General features: G+C 41.0%; 1 protein-coding gene across 1 annotated transcript; it reads left to right on the forward strand.

Moving 5' to 3' along the window:
• Positions 1-697: 697 nt before the first annotated feature.
• LOC310902745 (uncharacterized protein) lies at positions 698-14104 on the forward strand. The gene is made up of 4 exons (XM_083844749.1): positions 698-1191; positions 11366-11455; positions 12907-12997; positions 13975-14104. The coding sequence occupies exons 1-4, from the start codon at positions 1052-1054 to the stop codon at positions 13996-13998; spliced, it is 345 nt and encodes a 114-aa protein (XP_083700875.1). The 5' UTR covers positions 698-1051; the 3' UTR covers positions 13999-14104.
• The last annotated feature ends 494 nt before the right edge of the window (positions 14105-14598 follow it).

Below are 14598 nucleotides of genomic sequence, written 5' to 3' on the forward strand. Positions count from 1 at the left end.
GTTTTGCATACTTATGACTATTCAAAATTATAGCAATTCTCCCCCATAGCTTCAGAATCTACCTGAGGTTTTGTGTGATCCAGAACTACTGATGAAATTGAATGGGTAACTTCAGCTCATAAATATTTTCCCTCCACGGCTTGATTTACAAAGCAAGGGTGGTGTTGTGCCTTTCTATCCTTTTTATTCAGCACTCAGGTTGTCATGACATTTGCTGGTGATGGGGAAATTGGCATTCAAGTCTCCCAAGGGCAGAACTTGAATTTGGGTCACCTGTAGCCCAGGGGCTCCTAAATCCATGGTTTACATCAGGCTGAGTAAGCCCGGGCCTCTCATGTTTGAATGTGAGGGCACTGAAGCAGTCGTAGACAGGTCCGTTCTCTCACCACTGTGAATGGTGCATGAGGTCTAGCTCTTAACTTCAGTGGTTGCTCTTGTTAAGCATGCCCGAATGGAATACAGGCTTCCTTCCTGATTCAGAATGAAACCAGGCAGTGTCCCTTCATCTTGGAGGAGTAAAACAATCTCTACTGCACTTTTACCTGTATTCGATCTCAATCTTTGTTTTATAAAGATGTTTTGGTTTGGTGGCTACACTAAAATATTAACCATACTCGAGGCTCCTGCTCGAAACCATCCTTCTTGCTTGCAAAGAGAGGCATGACCTCAGCAGAGGACAGGAGAGGGCTGGAAATGGGAAAACATTCTGCAACATGTGATAACTGTAATAACTAAAGTAACATCGTTGTTCATTTCTCTGTGTGAAATTCTCCTGGGCAATGTGCAAAAATAACAAAAACAACAAGCCAGAAAGGCCTTGCTGGATGATGATAATGAAAATATTGCAAAAGCCATCATGATAAATTGTTCCAGTAATTACATAGCTCCAACTTCTTTTTTTTATTATTATTATTATTTTATTATTGTACTCAGAAAATGACATGTTTTATTGTAATATCAACACAATATTCTTCTGTCTGTGATTAGCTACTTATATAGCATCATAAACCTCATGCAACAAGGCCTGTCTGGCCTCTGACCCATTCAAGAGATGATTTTCTCCAAGGAAACTGTCTTCTCTCTAGGGAGGACTGGTATAGAGTCAAGAGCTGACCCCGCAATCTGGACAGCCCCTAAGTGGAGCAAGCAGGGAACCTTCAGCATCCTCAACACACTTTTCTTTCCCATCAGGTATGGGGTTTATTTCATGATGACGGTTTATATGCAAACAGGAGACTTTATCACCAGTACTTTACTGCTACTTTTCAATATTTCAGTCAGCCTTCCATCCATTGTATAGCAATTCTATATGAACAAATTCAATTTAAGGCATCCCAGAATTTCTGCTTCTATAGCATATGGAGAGATTTGTAAATGTAATTTTTAGTGGGTGTTTGCAGGAGCTGTACCAACCAGTGGATGCTTATGAATGTTTTCTGGGCCATTTCTTCCACAAAACTCTACTCTGGATTGCAGCTAATTACAGAAATAATCTTAACTCTTCTGTTTGGTATATATTTATTGCATATTTTATTAGTAGAAAAACCTTTGTCCTTCAAGTGCTCAAGGAGGACATTCCTATGAAATTTTGGAATCATCTTCATCACAGAACAACTAAGAATTTTGCACAAAAGCATATAAAAGATGGAACCCAAGATGAGTTTCCAGACTCCTGATTCTCCGTTCTGATTATTAGCTGCTTTTTTTCATGCATATAAACGAAATATAGACAGGCAGCTTTGAAGAATACTGTGTTGGAGGGAAAAAAGAAAAAAAAAAAAAAAGATTTTTGGAGTCTTTGTGAAACTTTGCATTTTTAACAGGCTTTCTTAGCTGAAAATAGTCCGTTTTGGTTATAAAGCAGTTTTGCAGAGATAGGTGTTGAGAACGCCGTGCTGTTTGCATTATGAAGCAGAGAGTTCTTATTCAATGAGAAACTCCCACTGATTTCAGCAGCCTTTGGATGAGTCCCATATTTGCCAACTTGTAAAAATGCTGTCAATATAGAATTTAAGTTTTGACTGAAGAAATTTCTGTTTGACAACCCAATTGGCAAAGACTTTAATACAACTATTTATGCACTTGCTAATTTACAAAATATATTCCCCAAACTCAACAACTTGATTGTTCATTCTTTATTTATGAAGGTCATAACTTTCTGTATAGAATTGTAATCTGCATGATGACAAGGTGTTTTCAATGCTCTAATTTCTAGTACTTAATCTATCACTTAGTCTGTCCCTCTAGTTTTATTTTTTTCCTTTCTTTATAGGAGATTAGGTGTTTGCCAGTCATTCTCTAGACTATTCAATAACTTTGACCAAGCCAAGAAATGGTGTTCTTAGGTTGACATGGAGTTCATTTGGGAAGCTTGCTCAGGTCATGTATATTGTCAGCACCAATAAATGTGAGTCACAGCACTAGCTGAAAGCCAGCTATTTAAACAAGCAGAGCCATCCTCCATCCTAAAGGTGCCGGTTCACACTAGGTAAGAATCTGTCTCAGTCTTTTACCTCCACTTTAGCTCCTCGCTCTGAAGTAAAGGTGTATTTTCTCAGAGCAAAGGGGGTGGGGGGGAATCTGTGCTTAAAAGCTCCTGAAAGAATTTAATCTGCAGCAATTTACCCACTGCGGCATTTATAATGCAAGACTTAAAATATTTTCTCTTCCATTATCTAAGACCAGATCACCGACTAATTACCTCACCTCTGAACTATAATTAATGTATTTTTGAAACACTGTAGAAATTCCACTTAACTCTGGGATTTGTGCACTGCAGGAACCAGACTGCTGACAAAATGTCCGAGAAGGTCACTGCAGGGCACGTTTGCATCTCTGACACCCGTATATAAAGATGGATTAATGCCCTCTGCCTGCCGTGCAGGTGGCCGGGTCCATCAGCAGGAGCCTTCTCCTGGCAGAGGGCTGTGCCTTCGGTCACCACCCCACGGGCGGCTCCTTTGGCAGTGCTGCTGCACCCTCAGCATCTTCCCGCGATGCTCTGCGCCGGGTGGAGCGGGGTGGCTCGCCCAGCCCTTCACTGGTCTGGGATGGAGCCAAAACTGGGTCTGAGCCGTGCCTGAAGGAAGAACCTCTTGTGCTGGGCATATCAACCTGTCCTCAGGGTAAGGATGACCCCGGAGCAGCGTGCCAGGGTGACTTGGCAGTAGCAGGGTGTGCTTCAGGCAAATAGAAATGCTATTTTAGGCCTCACTTGAACAAGTGTCCAGGGGTAATATTCTCCCTGTCACAGTTTACTGCAGAAGTTTCTCTTAAAGGGTTGTATGGCAGTTTAAAAAGAGGTGGAGAATGAAGTGAAACAAGCCAGTTTTTACCTAAAATGTCTTAATCAGTGAGTTTAGACTTGCATTAGGCCTTGCTGACAGCGACAACCCTGAGCCGACCATGAGCAAAGCATACTTCTCTGACAGCAGTCACAAGCAGTTTGTACTCTTGTACTTGGAAGCACTGGGCTTCCTGTGCAAGTACAAGTGAAAGAAGAAAATGGCCATGTGAAATAGATTTTTCTTTCTCTGTGCATTCACAAGTCCAAGTTTAAGTTGTATTTAGTGGGTAAACATCTAAAGATATAAAGGTAATATCCTTTGCCATCTTGCAATACTTCACTAACTAGTATCTTTCAAAGAACTGTTCAATTTTAATGAAAATAATGAATTTCGTTGGAGGTGAGCTCTCTCATTCAAACTGAAATTCCTGATTTGCTGAAAGAAATCATTTCCCTTGTAGTCTTTATGTAATGTCCAAATTATAAGCTCATGTTTTATGAATGGACTACTTAGGCTCGCTGCAGAATTCTATAGAAGGAATATAGGTCTGGATGAAAATAACAAATATTAATTATTGATAAAAGTCTATAGACTTTTTGTTATAATTTCTTTGGTGTTCTAATTTCTATTTAGTTCTGGCTTGTCTGGATTTTGTGAGATTTTTCCATAAACACATAATTTGTTTTCACATTTCTTTGATTTTTCCTTTTTGTTGTTGTTGTTTGTTAGTTTTTTTGTTTTTGTTTGTTTTTTGTTTGTTTGTTTCTGTTCATAGGCAAACACATTGGAGAGTAAATGTTAGCAATTTGACAGGAAATAAAGGTTTTTCTGTGATGACAGCACTTGTGTGAAGCTCAGGAGATCTGTATTCAGCCTCTGGCTCTGCACCAGGCCTTTTGTGCAATTCTGGGTTGCAGCAGCAGGCACCCAGGCACAGCCCTGCGGGCATGGGCAGCAGTGTGTGTTGTGAAATGTGGCTTTGGGTGGGGCTCGGTGGCTCCTTGCTGCTGCTTTTGGTTTTAGCATGACCAGCTTATTCCCCGAGCTACATAGCTTGTGTTTGACATTGCTTCTGTGAACATCGGTATAGTCCATTGCAGCTCTGATGTGAAAGCCAATAGCCTTTGCCTGGGAATTATGCTATGTTGTCATTTTCCTCAAATGTGGCCTGGCTGCAACAAGATTGGAAATTACTGATCCTACAGTAAATCAGATAATCTCTGTAGGCTTTGGTTTCTCCATATGAAAAAGTGGGAGCAATGCAGGGTTTTAATAAAAGCTCTGAATCCTTGAGGACCCCACGTATTGGAGAGCCGGAGAAGGTGCTGTGCTGCTTGCAGAGTAGGCAGGTAACCTCACTGGAATTAACCTTCCTTAAATCCTTTACCTCTAGATGTAAATTACAATTCATTTTACGAATTTGTATGTATCTGAAAGGAACGATAATATGCTGAGTAGGATGAAGATGATTCTGCACTGAGAGCAAATATAGCTGAGTTTTCAGCCAGGGTGAAAGTGCCTTGACGCCAGAATAAGCATACTCTGGTATTTCTTTGTCCTTTTGAAAAACTGGCTACACACACATAACTGCCAACTTCTGTTGGCTAAGTTAACATGTTTCTTACAAATACAGATTTAACGGAGTCCGTGATTACAATAGACTTTCTTTCTGTTTATATGGTAGTTACATTTCTCTCTGCATCTAGCTCAACCTACTCGCAATTATATCTTCAGAGATTGTGAAACAAGCTTTGTGTCTCTGGGCATGCTTTGTGGTTTCTTAAAATAGTGTAGCAATTACCTCGTATTTTCTCCTCCTTTTCCTTTGGAGAGGGGGAATGAGAGAGAGGTTGTGGTGGAGTTTAGCTGCCCAGCAGGATGAAACCACCACACCAGCATATTCTGCTTGCAGTAATCAACACAGTCACTTTTTCCATCCTGATAATATCAGTGCCCAGTCCTTGCCCATTACCTATGAAAAAACTCTTACTAACTTCACTGTACTTAAAATGAATCCAAACCATGGTAACATGGTAACAAGGAAGATGTATATCATTACCTGCTGTGAGTATTTTCCTGGCATTTGTTAGATTTTTCTTTTTATCAGTTATAAAGACTGCAGAGATTTCCAAAATTAGGATACAATTTAGCATAACATGTTTTAGTCTCCAAATCTCATTTATCTTTCTTAACTATTCCAGAAAGCTTTGTTTGTAGTTTTACTTTTTCAGGTATGTTTTAAATGATATTATCTGAACTGAATTCCCCTGAAAATCAGGATGCATTCTTGTAGCTTACACTCATCTTTTAAATTCAAGACAAATAAGTCAGGAAGTGAGAGTGAATTAATATACCGGCCAAAGAAAAGAATTAAAATCCTCTGGATTGAAAACACTTCCTTCCATGGTAAGCGCTGCCTTGCCCTGTTTTATTATAGAGGGTAGTACAAGCAAGCACTTTGTTTGAATAGTAGAAAAGTGCCAAAGTCTCTATATTTGATGAAGGTTTTCTGCTGTAAGCCAGTTTTATCTCAGGAGACCATTTTGTTTTTTTATGGGAAGCTTTTGCGGAGAGTAAATAAGATAATGTCTTGAATCTGCAGTAGTCAGCATAATAATGCTGAAAAATTTCTAGCCAGCATCAGCCTTCGTTAGTCTTGTGTCAAGGCAGGGAGCTGGGTTGCCAGGAGTGTCATTCCTTTTTACCAAGTTGCCGTTTGTCTGCCACTACTTTCGTCTTGCAGCAGCCTTTATTTCTCTTCAACAACCTTAATAATAACCAACCTTACAGCTGGTAAGGTGTGGCCAAGTTGGCACGGTCTGGCATCCCACTTGCTGCAGCCCTGGTGCTTCGGCGAGGATCATTAGCAACACCAAAATTCCCTGCTTGTAGTTACAAGAGCAAAATTCCCCAAAGAGCATTTAGCAGAACAAGAAAACAATGCTGGCTGAGGCAGCAGAGGGCAGGTGGAGTTGGGGCGGGATGTTTGTGGAGGAAAATCCTGAAGCTGTTTCAACAGGGGAAGGCTGAGGCCAGGGAAGGGTCTGGCTCCTGGGAGCAGCTCCTGCTCAGGAGGAGCTCATGTGGACTTTCTCTTCCGGCCTTTTGCACCAAATTTCTGTGCCTCCCATAGCCTGGTTGGCTAGGGGAAGGAAAGAGGCACCGTGACTTTCAGAACCAGGAGTGATGTGCAAGCAGGTTGGCTTGGGTTTCTCCACCTGATGAAATCCTCCAGCTCCCGAAGCAGCTGGACACCATGAGAACAGGCAAGGAGGAGCTGAAGTAATGACCAGGCTGCCCAGTATACGGGTCATCCAGCTGGGAGGAGAAAATTTCCTTCACAATTTGAAGTATTTTCCCTATGGGTGTTTCTGCAGCTTCTCAAACTGCCCAGAGCCATCGGCCCTTCTCTGCAGGTTATATATAAATAACCTGTATATATAAATAACCTGTATATATAAAGGAGCCAGTGAAAGAGTCCAGGTAGCAGAAACCAGCCATAGGAAGGACATTTTGACACCAATATTTTCCTGTGCCTGAAATGGCTGAATATTTGCCCCAGGTCTGTCTTTCCCTTTCCTTCCGCAATATCCTTTTACCTCACATTAAAGCACACAAAATATCTAGTCCAGATAACATAAGCCTCATCAAAATGTTATCTTTTCAACATGGTAAATTAACCCCAGCCAGAGCGGCACTATGCAGGATCAGGATTTTGGCCTCTGAAACAAAAAAACCTCATACAGTTTTCTCATTCCTAACACTTCAGACAGAATTGGGTAGGCATTGGCACTTGGGTGGCAAACAGCTGCTTATGTTCATTGAACCGGGAGGACCAAAAGCTCTGATCAAACTCAGTCGGCACTGGGATTCTGGCTGGCATCCTTCAGAATGGAGCCACACGGAGGTGGCTGCGTTTGGAACGGTCTCGGCATTCTCAGCTTCTGTTTTTTTGTATTCACAGTGCTGCAGATCCTCTCCGTGTATGAGTTTGCATCACAGCTGCCTACCTACAGCGTGGTCTAGAGATTCTGTGTACCTCTGCAATATAAATATTCACTGGCAAAGCATAAGTGAAAATTTATTATGTAGCGTAACTACTCCGGGCTGGCATCAGGTCCAGTGTGGGTGGGCGAGACCTGTGCGAGTGCAGCACGTGGAGTGGATGTACACAACTTGGGGCAGCACTGTGGCTGTTTGCAGGTGAGCCTGCGTTTTCTGTACCCAGAAAGTGTGTATTGACTCATGTTCCGGCCTTCTGGAAAATTTTGGCCTCCTGACCTCATGGCTCTTAGCAAAATGATTTTAATATATCATCTGTGAGGATTATGCATTTTTATACAGTTGCTATGAACGTTTTAAACAACATACATGTATTTTGCTATCCAAAATCTGTCTTTTTTGTTTCACTGCTCTTTGAGATTGGAAAAATTAAAAAAGTTCTCATGGAACTGGAAGGATTAGACAGCTTTCTGTCCGTTAATGAGTCCTAGGATATTTCCATAGTTAATAGCTAGTAGCTATGAAGACAAAACGAAAGCCACAATGTGATTTCATTTTTGGCAATATTGTTTTAAAGAAGTTTAAATACTTGTTTAGAGGCAAAATAAAATGCTTGCTCTGAGAGGCAGGAGAGGAAGGGAAGATATCTGGTTCGTGACACAGTTCTAGTTCATTAAACTGCAGAGTGTTTACATTGTTGTTTGTTAAATGTAGAAATAGCACATCTCTGTCAGCTGATAGCAACATCTGGGAAAATGTGTTGAAATACACAAAAAAGAACCCCAAAAAATGGCTTCTTATGGTGTAGTGGGGATGTCCTGTATATTTCTGAAAGACTTTAATGGCAGAATGTATTTTAAAATTAAAAATAATAATAATTAATAATAATAATTGCATAAGAGCTTTCATGTTGCTCATACGTGGCATGAAATTTCGGCTAGAGTAGTATAACCAGGAAAGTAATCTCTGCTTTCCTGCTGCAGTAATGTTGGTGCTGCAGAGGCCACAAACAAAGGCTTGTGGCTTTACTACTGTTTCCTCAGATGCCTACGTTAGTTGTTTAAGTGTCACATTACAAAATCACAGTTCACACATGCTACTGAGCAGGGCAGATGGAATTGAAACTGTGTATTTGCTGATGTGCTTTGGCAGTTTGGACCATTTTGCGGAAAGCAGAGGCTCCTCAGCACACTGGAAGTCTGCGTTGTGGCATCGCCAGACTTCCAGCAGAGGCTGAAATCTGCTTCAGAGAGCCCAGTAACGTTTTGTTGATGCACAGGGGCCCTGTACAAGTCCCCAAGCTAGAAGGGAGGGTTAGTCCTTTAAACCCTGGAAATGAAGTGAGCACTTATTTATCGTGAACAGAAACAGAGTTAAACCTCCAATCTTTATACTGCATAAGAAACAGAGAAGAGCTATCCACTGCTGGCTGTCCTCCGAAGTTAATGATAATTGGATTTAAATGTGGTAAAACTGCTAATAGGATAGCAGAAGAAATGTGTGTCATATATAAGGTATATAGATGAGCAGATGACTGATATTAGCACTGGCAGCAAGTAACCCCTTAAAATTTTGGTGTTGAAGAGAAACTGACAAGGGCTTTCATTTTTGAAAGGCCTACCTGAGGCAGTATTTTCCAAAAACGAAACACAAACCAGCAGCAGCATACCTCAGAGTTATCCAAGGTGGGCTGAGAGTGGGGAGGAAATGTGCAGGACTTCAGCAACACGCAGCAAAGTTGCTCATTTTCCTGAAGCAGAAGGAACAGCCTTCACAAGTTTAGGAAACCCTCCCATAGCTGAAGGAAATGGTTGTCCTGGGCTTCCAAACAAACCCTTCTCAAATCCGTGTCCTGGACCTAGCTAAACTGAGAAAAATGGACAGAAAAGAAAAGATTTACCTAGTGTTTGTGTTCACCCTGCTGGCCATAAACAAAGGTGTGTAAGGTACATATTCAGGCTCCCCCTTGACAAAGGTTGACTTAAGCAGGCATTTGAAGCTCAGTATGAACTAAAATTCTCTGTGGCAGAGCAATACCTGTCTACATTTGGGCCATGTATTACTGTCAGCATAAGCTGCATACCTAAGCAATTACACTGTTGTATGGGGAAGGAACGAGAAATAGGGGAGATGAAAATACCACTGTTTTTCCATTCCAGCTCCAGTAAGCAAATCTAACCATTTTTGCAACCTTTATAGCTTTAAACTCATCATAAGAGAGCAGAAACAATGGTAATCAAAGACTGATTTTAGTAACAAATGCAGACTAAATGAAAAAGTATTTGGCTTTTGATTGTTCAATCCCATCCTGAGGTCTCCAACTTGGTCCATCACACAGTTATTAATTAACATCACACTAGAGTAAATATCTTTATTTAGTAAAAAAAAAAAAAAAAAAAAAAAAAGAGAGAGATTAGGCAATCCCATTTTAGGTCAGCAATCTAGACTTATCATTAGGGTAAACTTCTGGCTAAAATTCTGTGAATTTTTTTTAAACTTAAAAGGGACTCAAAGAGGACAGAAACGTGTGGTGAATCAGATCCAAGAACCATATTTCATCATGCTCAAGGCAGACGTTATCAAAAGGACCATTTGTATTGGCTCTCCTTCAAAAGTAGCCTGCTACTGATGCTCAAATCAGGTTACTTCCACAGAGAACTCCTACTTTATTCTGGATGTGGCTTCAAAGTTTGTAATCACGCAAGTTAAAAGACAACTGTTAAATTTTAACTAACATTTAAGTTTCTTTCTGCTATATTAAACTCAGATAACCGGCGATTGGTAAATATATACTTTTACTCTGCCTTTTGTGTGCAGCTTTTTTAGTGTTTGTTTGTTTGTTTTTTTAAAAAATGAATTATTTCATCTTTGGATTATAAGAATTTTTCCTCCATTGCTAGCTAAGCATTATGCTGCTGCATTTTAGGGAATCAGCAAACTTTTGAAATTTGCAATTTTTTTTTTAATACTTTCTTGTCATTTTCTAATTTCCCATAAATATGAGGAACGAAAAATGAAGAGAAATGTCCTTTTTCACAAGCTGTGAGCTACTCCTTCAGCACTGTGTCAGGCAGGCAGCCCACCATGGGGCAGCCTGCATGATCTCCATTGTGTGGCTGGTGCAGACTTCTGCCAGTCACCCAACCCAGATTTAAAAAAAGAAATGGCATTGGTTGTTTGCACTTTTACGAAATAAACCTTGCAAGTGAATTACATAAACAAAGCACCAGTCCCGGCAAATCATGCTGGTATTTAATTTATCTTTAGTGGTTACTTAGAAGTTTGCTTACGTGAGCGAGGGAACTGTGCCTTGTTTGCACTCTCATGCTAGGTTTTCTGCAGCCTCCCCAGCAACATTTCCTTGGGGGCTGGGAGTTTGGGGTGGGGGAGAGGAGGTCTGAGACTTTCATTGCAGTTGTAACAGTGAGAAATGTTCTTTATATTCATTTCCTTTTTGTTGTTGTTGTTGATATTTTTGGTTTACTGTTAAAGAAAGTTGAGTGAAAGGTTCAGGGGAGGCTGGTAAGACACACTGGCCATTTCTGGGCTGTGATTCTGGCAAATTGAAAGGTCTGTTCCAGGCTGCTCCAAAGAGTTAGCGATGCAGGGGTTGGTTTCTGTGGATATCCATCCCTGTGGGGAGATGGATCTGCCCTGGAGCCCCAGGGTCCACCTGGGTGCAGGTTTCTGGCCATGTCGATCAGGTGGAAGGGTGGCATTGGGTATGGTACAAACATCACCTCCTGTGTTTCTAACGGGGAGTAATGTGCCAGAGGGAACAAATTATGTTTTATTCCTTTCAGGAGAGACATCTCAGCTCAAGTCTAAAATTCTCCTGATGGGGGGGGGGGGAAGCTCAAATGTACCCGGTGGGTTTAGCAAACATAATTTTCCTTCTATTCTTTTTGGAATAATTTAGCACATATTTGATGTGGCTCTCTAAAGCTGAGAATCCTATTTCCCTGATATCTCTAGTCTTCCTTCCTAAGCAGTAATTTTCTGAAACATGGCACTTTGTCTGATCTGTCACTGATTGAATATTAGTTATTCTAAAAATGTCCTCTTTGTGTCTAAAGGGATTTGGCCTGTCTGCCTGACTGTGAAAACCAGTCCCCTGCCTTCAGCCTGCTGCATGCCAGCATTGAGCCCAGACCGTCACCACCCAGGTATGTCACAGAAGACGCTGACAAACTGCAGTGCCCTCACTTCTTAAAGCTGCTAGAGTCAAAGGGAGGAATGATGAGGATATTTGTCTATACAAAAAAGTAGGGCAAGCAGCAGACTGTGCACTGCCACCTGCGTGGCAGCAGCATGATATAGCTGGAAAAAAGAGAGACCGCACAGACCTAAAAAAGCCTATCGATGTGCAATCTACAAAACAAATATTTGACCCAAAGCAGGCCTTTCAAGGCACTCTGTCCATGTGCAACCTGCTACATGCACCGACTGCTGTCCCAGTGACATAGTAAACTAGAAAATGTGCTGTTCAGATGCACACCGTCGTGTTTTGGGCTAGCTTAAAATTCAAAAGATCTTGGTAAACTTCAGTCCTGTGACCATGATAACTAGTCATCCTCTGTAGTCAGAATGGGTGGGGAAGCATGCATATTTTTGTGAACTTACAATTCTTACTGAAGTTTGGCATCATAGTTATAGTTGTACTTTATGAGATGAAAAAATTTCTACTTTCTTAAAACTTTTTAAAACCACAACCTAAAGGTTGTATAAGACTTTTTTTTTCTTGTGAGGAGCTGACACCCCAGGGAGAAATATGGGTTTTACAGGGCTCTCCTGTGATAAAGTTTCATTTTCAAAAGTATTTTTTTATCTTCAAAGACAAATTTATGGAGTTAAAATACATCAGCTGGTCTTCTCACTGTAGATTTTCCTATGTGTTGACAATATTGTGCAAATATGTATATATTTGTATCTTTTCCAGTTTTCTGAGGTTAAAAGAATGTAATGAAAAGCATAACTAAAAGATGCACCAAGATACTTAAGTTCACCAGAACACAGGCCTCTTTCAGCAATGTGCATTTATAAAATGTAGACCAGAAGAGATCATTATTAAGAAAGAAATCTAAACACATTACAGCTTAGACCAGAGGCTTTCCTGAATTATTTCCTAGTTAAGTAACATGGTCTTGTTTAGAATGGCATCTAATTTCATTTCAAAATTGGCGCTGGTGGAGAATCCACCCTAGCAAACTGTTCCAGCAATTCAGACTGTCAAAACTTTGCAGTTTATTTAAATAATTTTAGTACCAGCTGCTAGATCTTGTCACAAAGGTAAGTTTATGGTCCTTCTATTCTCATATTTATGATCTCCGTGTAGGTACTGGCAGACCACAGTCATCACAGGATCACAGGCAGGTGGAGGTGTTGGGGACCTCTAGTGATTGTCTCATCCAAGCCCTTGCTCAAAGCAGAGCCACCAAGAGCAGCTTGCCCAGGACTGTGTCCAGTCCAGTTTTGAACGTCTCAGAGGATGGAAACTCCAAAACTTCTCTGGGCCACCTGTTCCAGCATTTCATTACCCCATGGTGGAAAACTTCTGTGGTGTGTAGGGTGGGTTTTTGTTTGTTTTTATGTTTAAAAGGAATTTTATGTGTTTCAGGTTTTGCCCCTTACTTCTTACCCTGTTAGTGTCCTGTCACCACAGAAAAGAGTATGGCTCATTCTTCTCTACTCCTCCTGACCACCATCAGGTATTTATAAGCACTGATACAATATTCAGTTAATTACCCCCCTGTGGTCCCAAATTCTTTTTGGAATCCATTTCTTCCCTATTAAGGGCTACAGTCTGGCTGCTTCCATTTTGGTCAAATTTATTCCCATTTTCAAATGTACATTAATATTAATCATTCAGCTTGTCAGCTCATACAGATTAATTTGTAGTGGTAGGTAGGCCGATTTATAGTTTGCCAGTCTTGATTGTAAATTTTCATATGTGACTGTAAATTGGTTGTGTATTTGAGATTTGCTGAAGTACTTCCCATGGAGGTCCACAATGAATTCACTTTTGCTTTTGCTCTGAAGTCAGCATTGCTATGCAGTGTAACAAGGGAGAAAAATGGGCATGGAAAAGAGGCAGACAGGAGGTGACACTGGTTGAATGACCCAATTTGGTCAGATTTGGAAGTTCATAGCAATTTGAAGTTGTTTATTGTTTTCATTTGTTACTTCTCTCTCTAAGACTGAGATAAGAGTAGATTTTACTTGCAAGATCTGGCAAAGGCATGGTTACTACTTATTAATAGAGCCTTGTTATTCAAAGGAGAGATTAAGATAGAAATTAATTGACAGTCTACCCACAGTTGCACTTTATAATTCATAATGTAGTGTGTGAACAGGAACAGCCTATTCTATAAACCCGCTCGGGTTCCGTAGATCTATAGATCTTGAATAGTCAGGCCAGTGACTCAAGGCAATCCTGCTAAAAGACGCTGTAGTCGTGGTTCTCAAAAGCCCACTAAAGTCACGACCAAAGAAGTATGACTCACTGAAGTGTGAGCACTGTGCCCTTCATCCATGCACTGGGCCTTCACCTGGCTGCTTTCCTGTTAGCGTGAGGGGCCTTGTATCCCGGGAAAACTTTGGGCATCTCATCCGCACTGTGAACTGCTAATAGGCAACCTAAGGTTGTTGAACTCTGCCTGAACCTTACTTATTTTTACTTCTGCAGAGAGGACATGAATTATCTTTCTGACACCGTATCTGAGTAAGTAGATGCACTCTGTGTGATCACATTACTTCTATTGCAGGAGGCAGCTGTAGATAGACTTCAGTGCTTCCTCTCAGTATGTATGTGTCTGTTCCTATATATATTGCTGCATGGCATGGATATGCTTTCAAAGGCCATCACGGTCATGTGGGAACAGGATCATGTCACTTGAGAATAAGTGTTTAGGAGTGAATTACTCTCAAGCAGAGAGCAGAGACCCCGCAGGAATTCACGGCTGAGCAAAGCTTGCAAGTCCTAAAAAAAATCCATGGTTTGCATATGGACTTTTATGCTACTTGCAGTAACAACAAAAAGTTTATGGGGTCCCAAAAATGTCCAATATTTTGATTCAGACATAAACAAAAGGCAGATTTTACAGATAAGAGACTCATTCAGACACAGGTAGTGGGTTGATAACTGTTTCCAGCCATTCTCCGCGCTTGAATGAGTTTCTGATCACAATTCCCCAGGGTTAGGGGCTTTGCTTCCTCAGTGTTTCCTGCATGCCAAGGAGGATCCATTGCCAACTAGGAAGCCTGCTCACTGGGATTTGGGGCTGGTTGTTTGGTATTGAAGTTCTGTAGC

This window comes from Anser anser, assembly GCF_964211835.1.
Source record: "Anser anser genome assembly, chromosome: 7".
Classification (NCBI taxonomy): Eukaryota; Metazoa; Chordata; class Aves; order Anseriformes; family Anatidae; genus Anser; species Anser anser.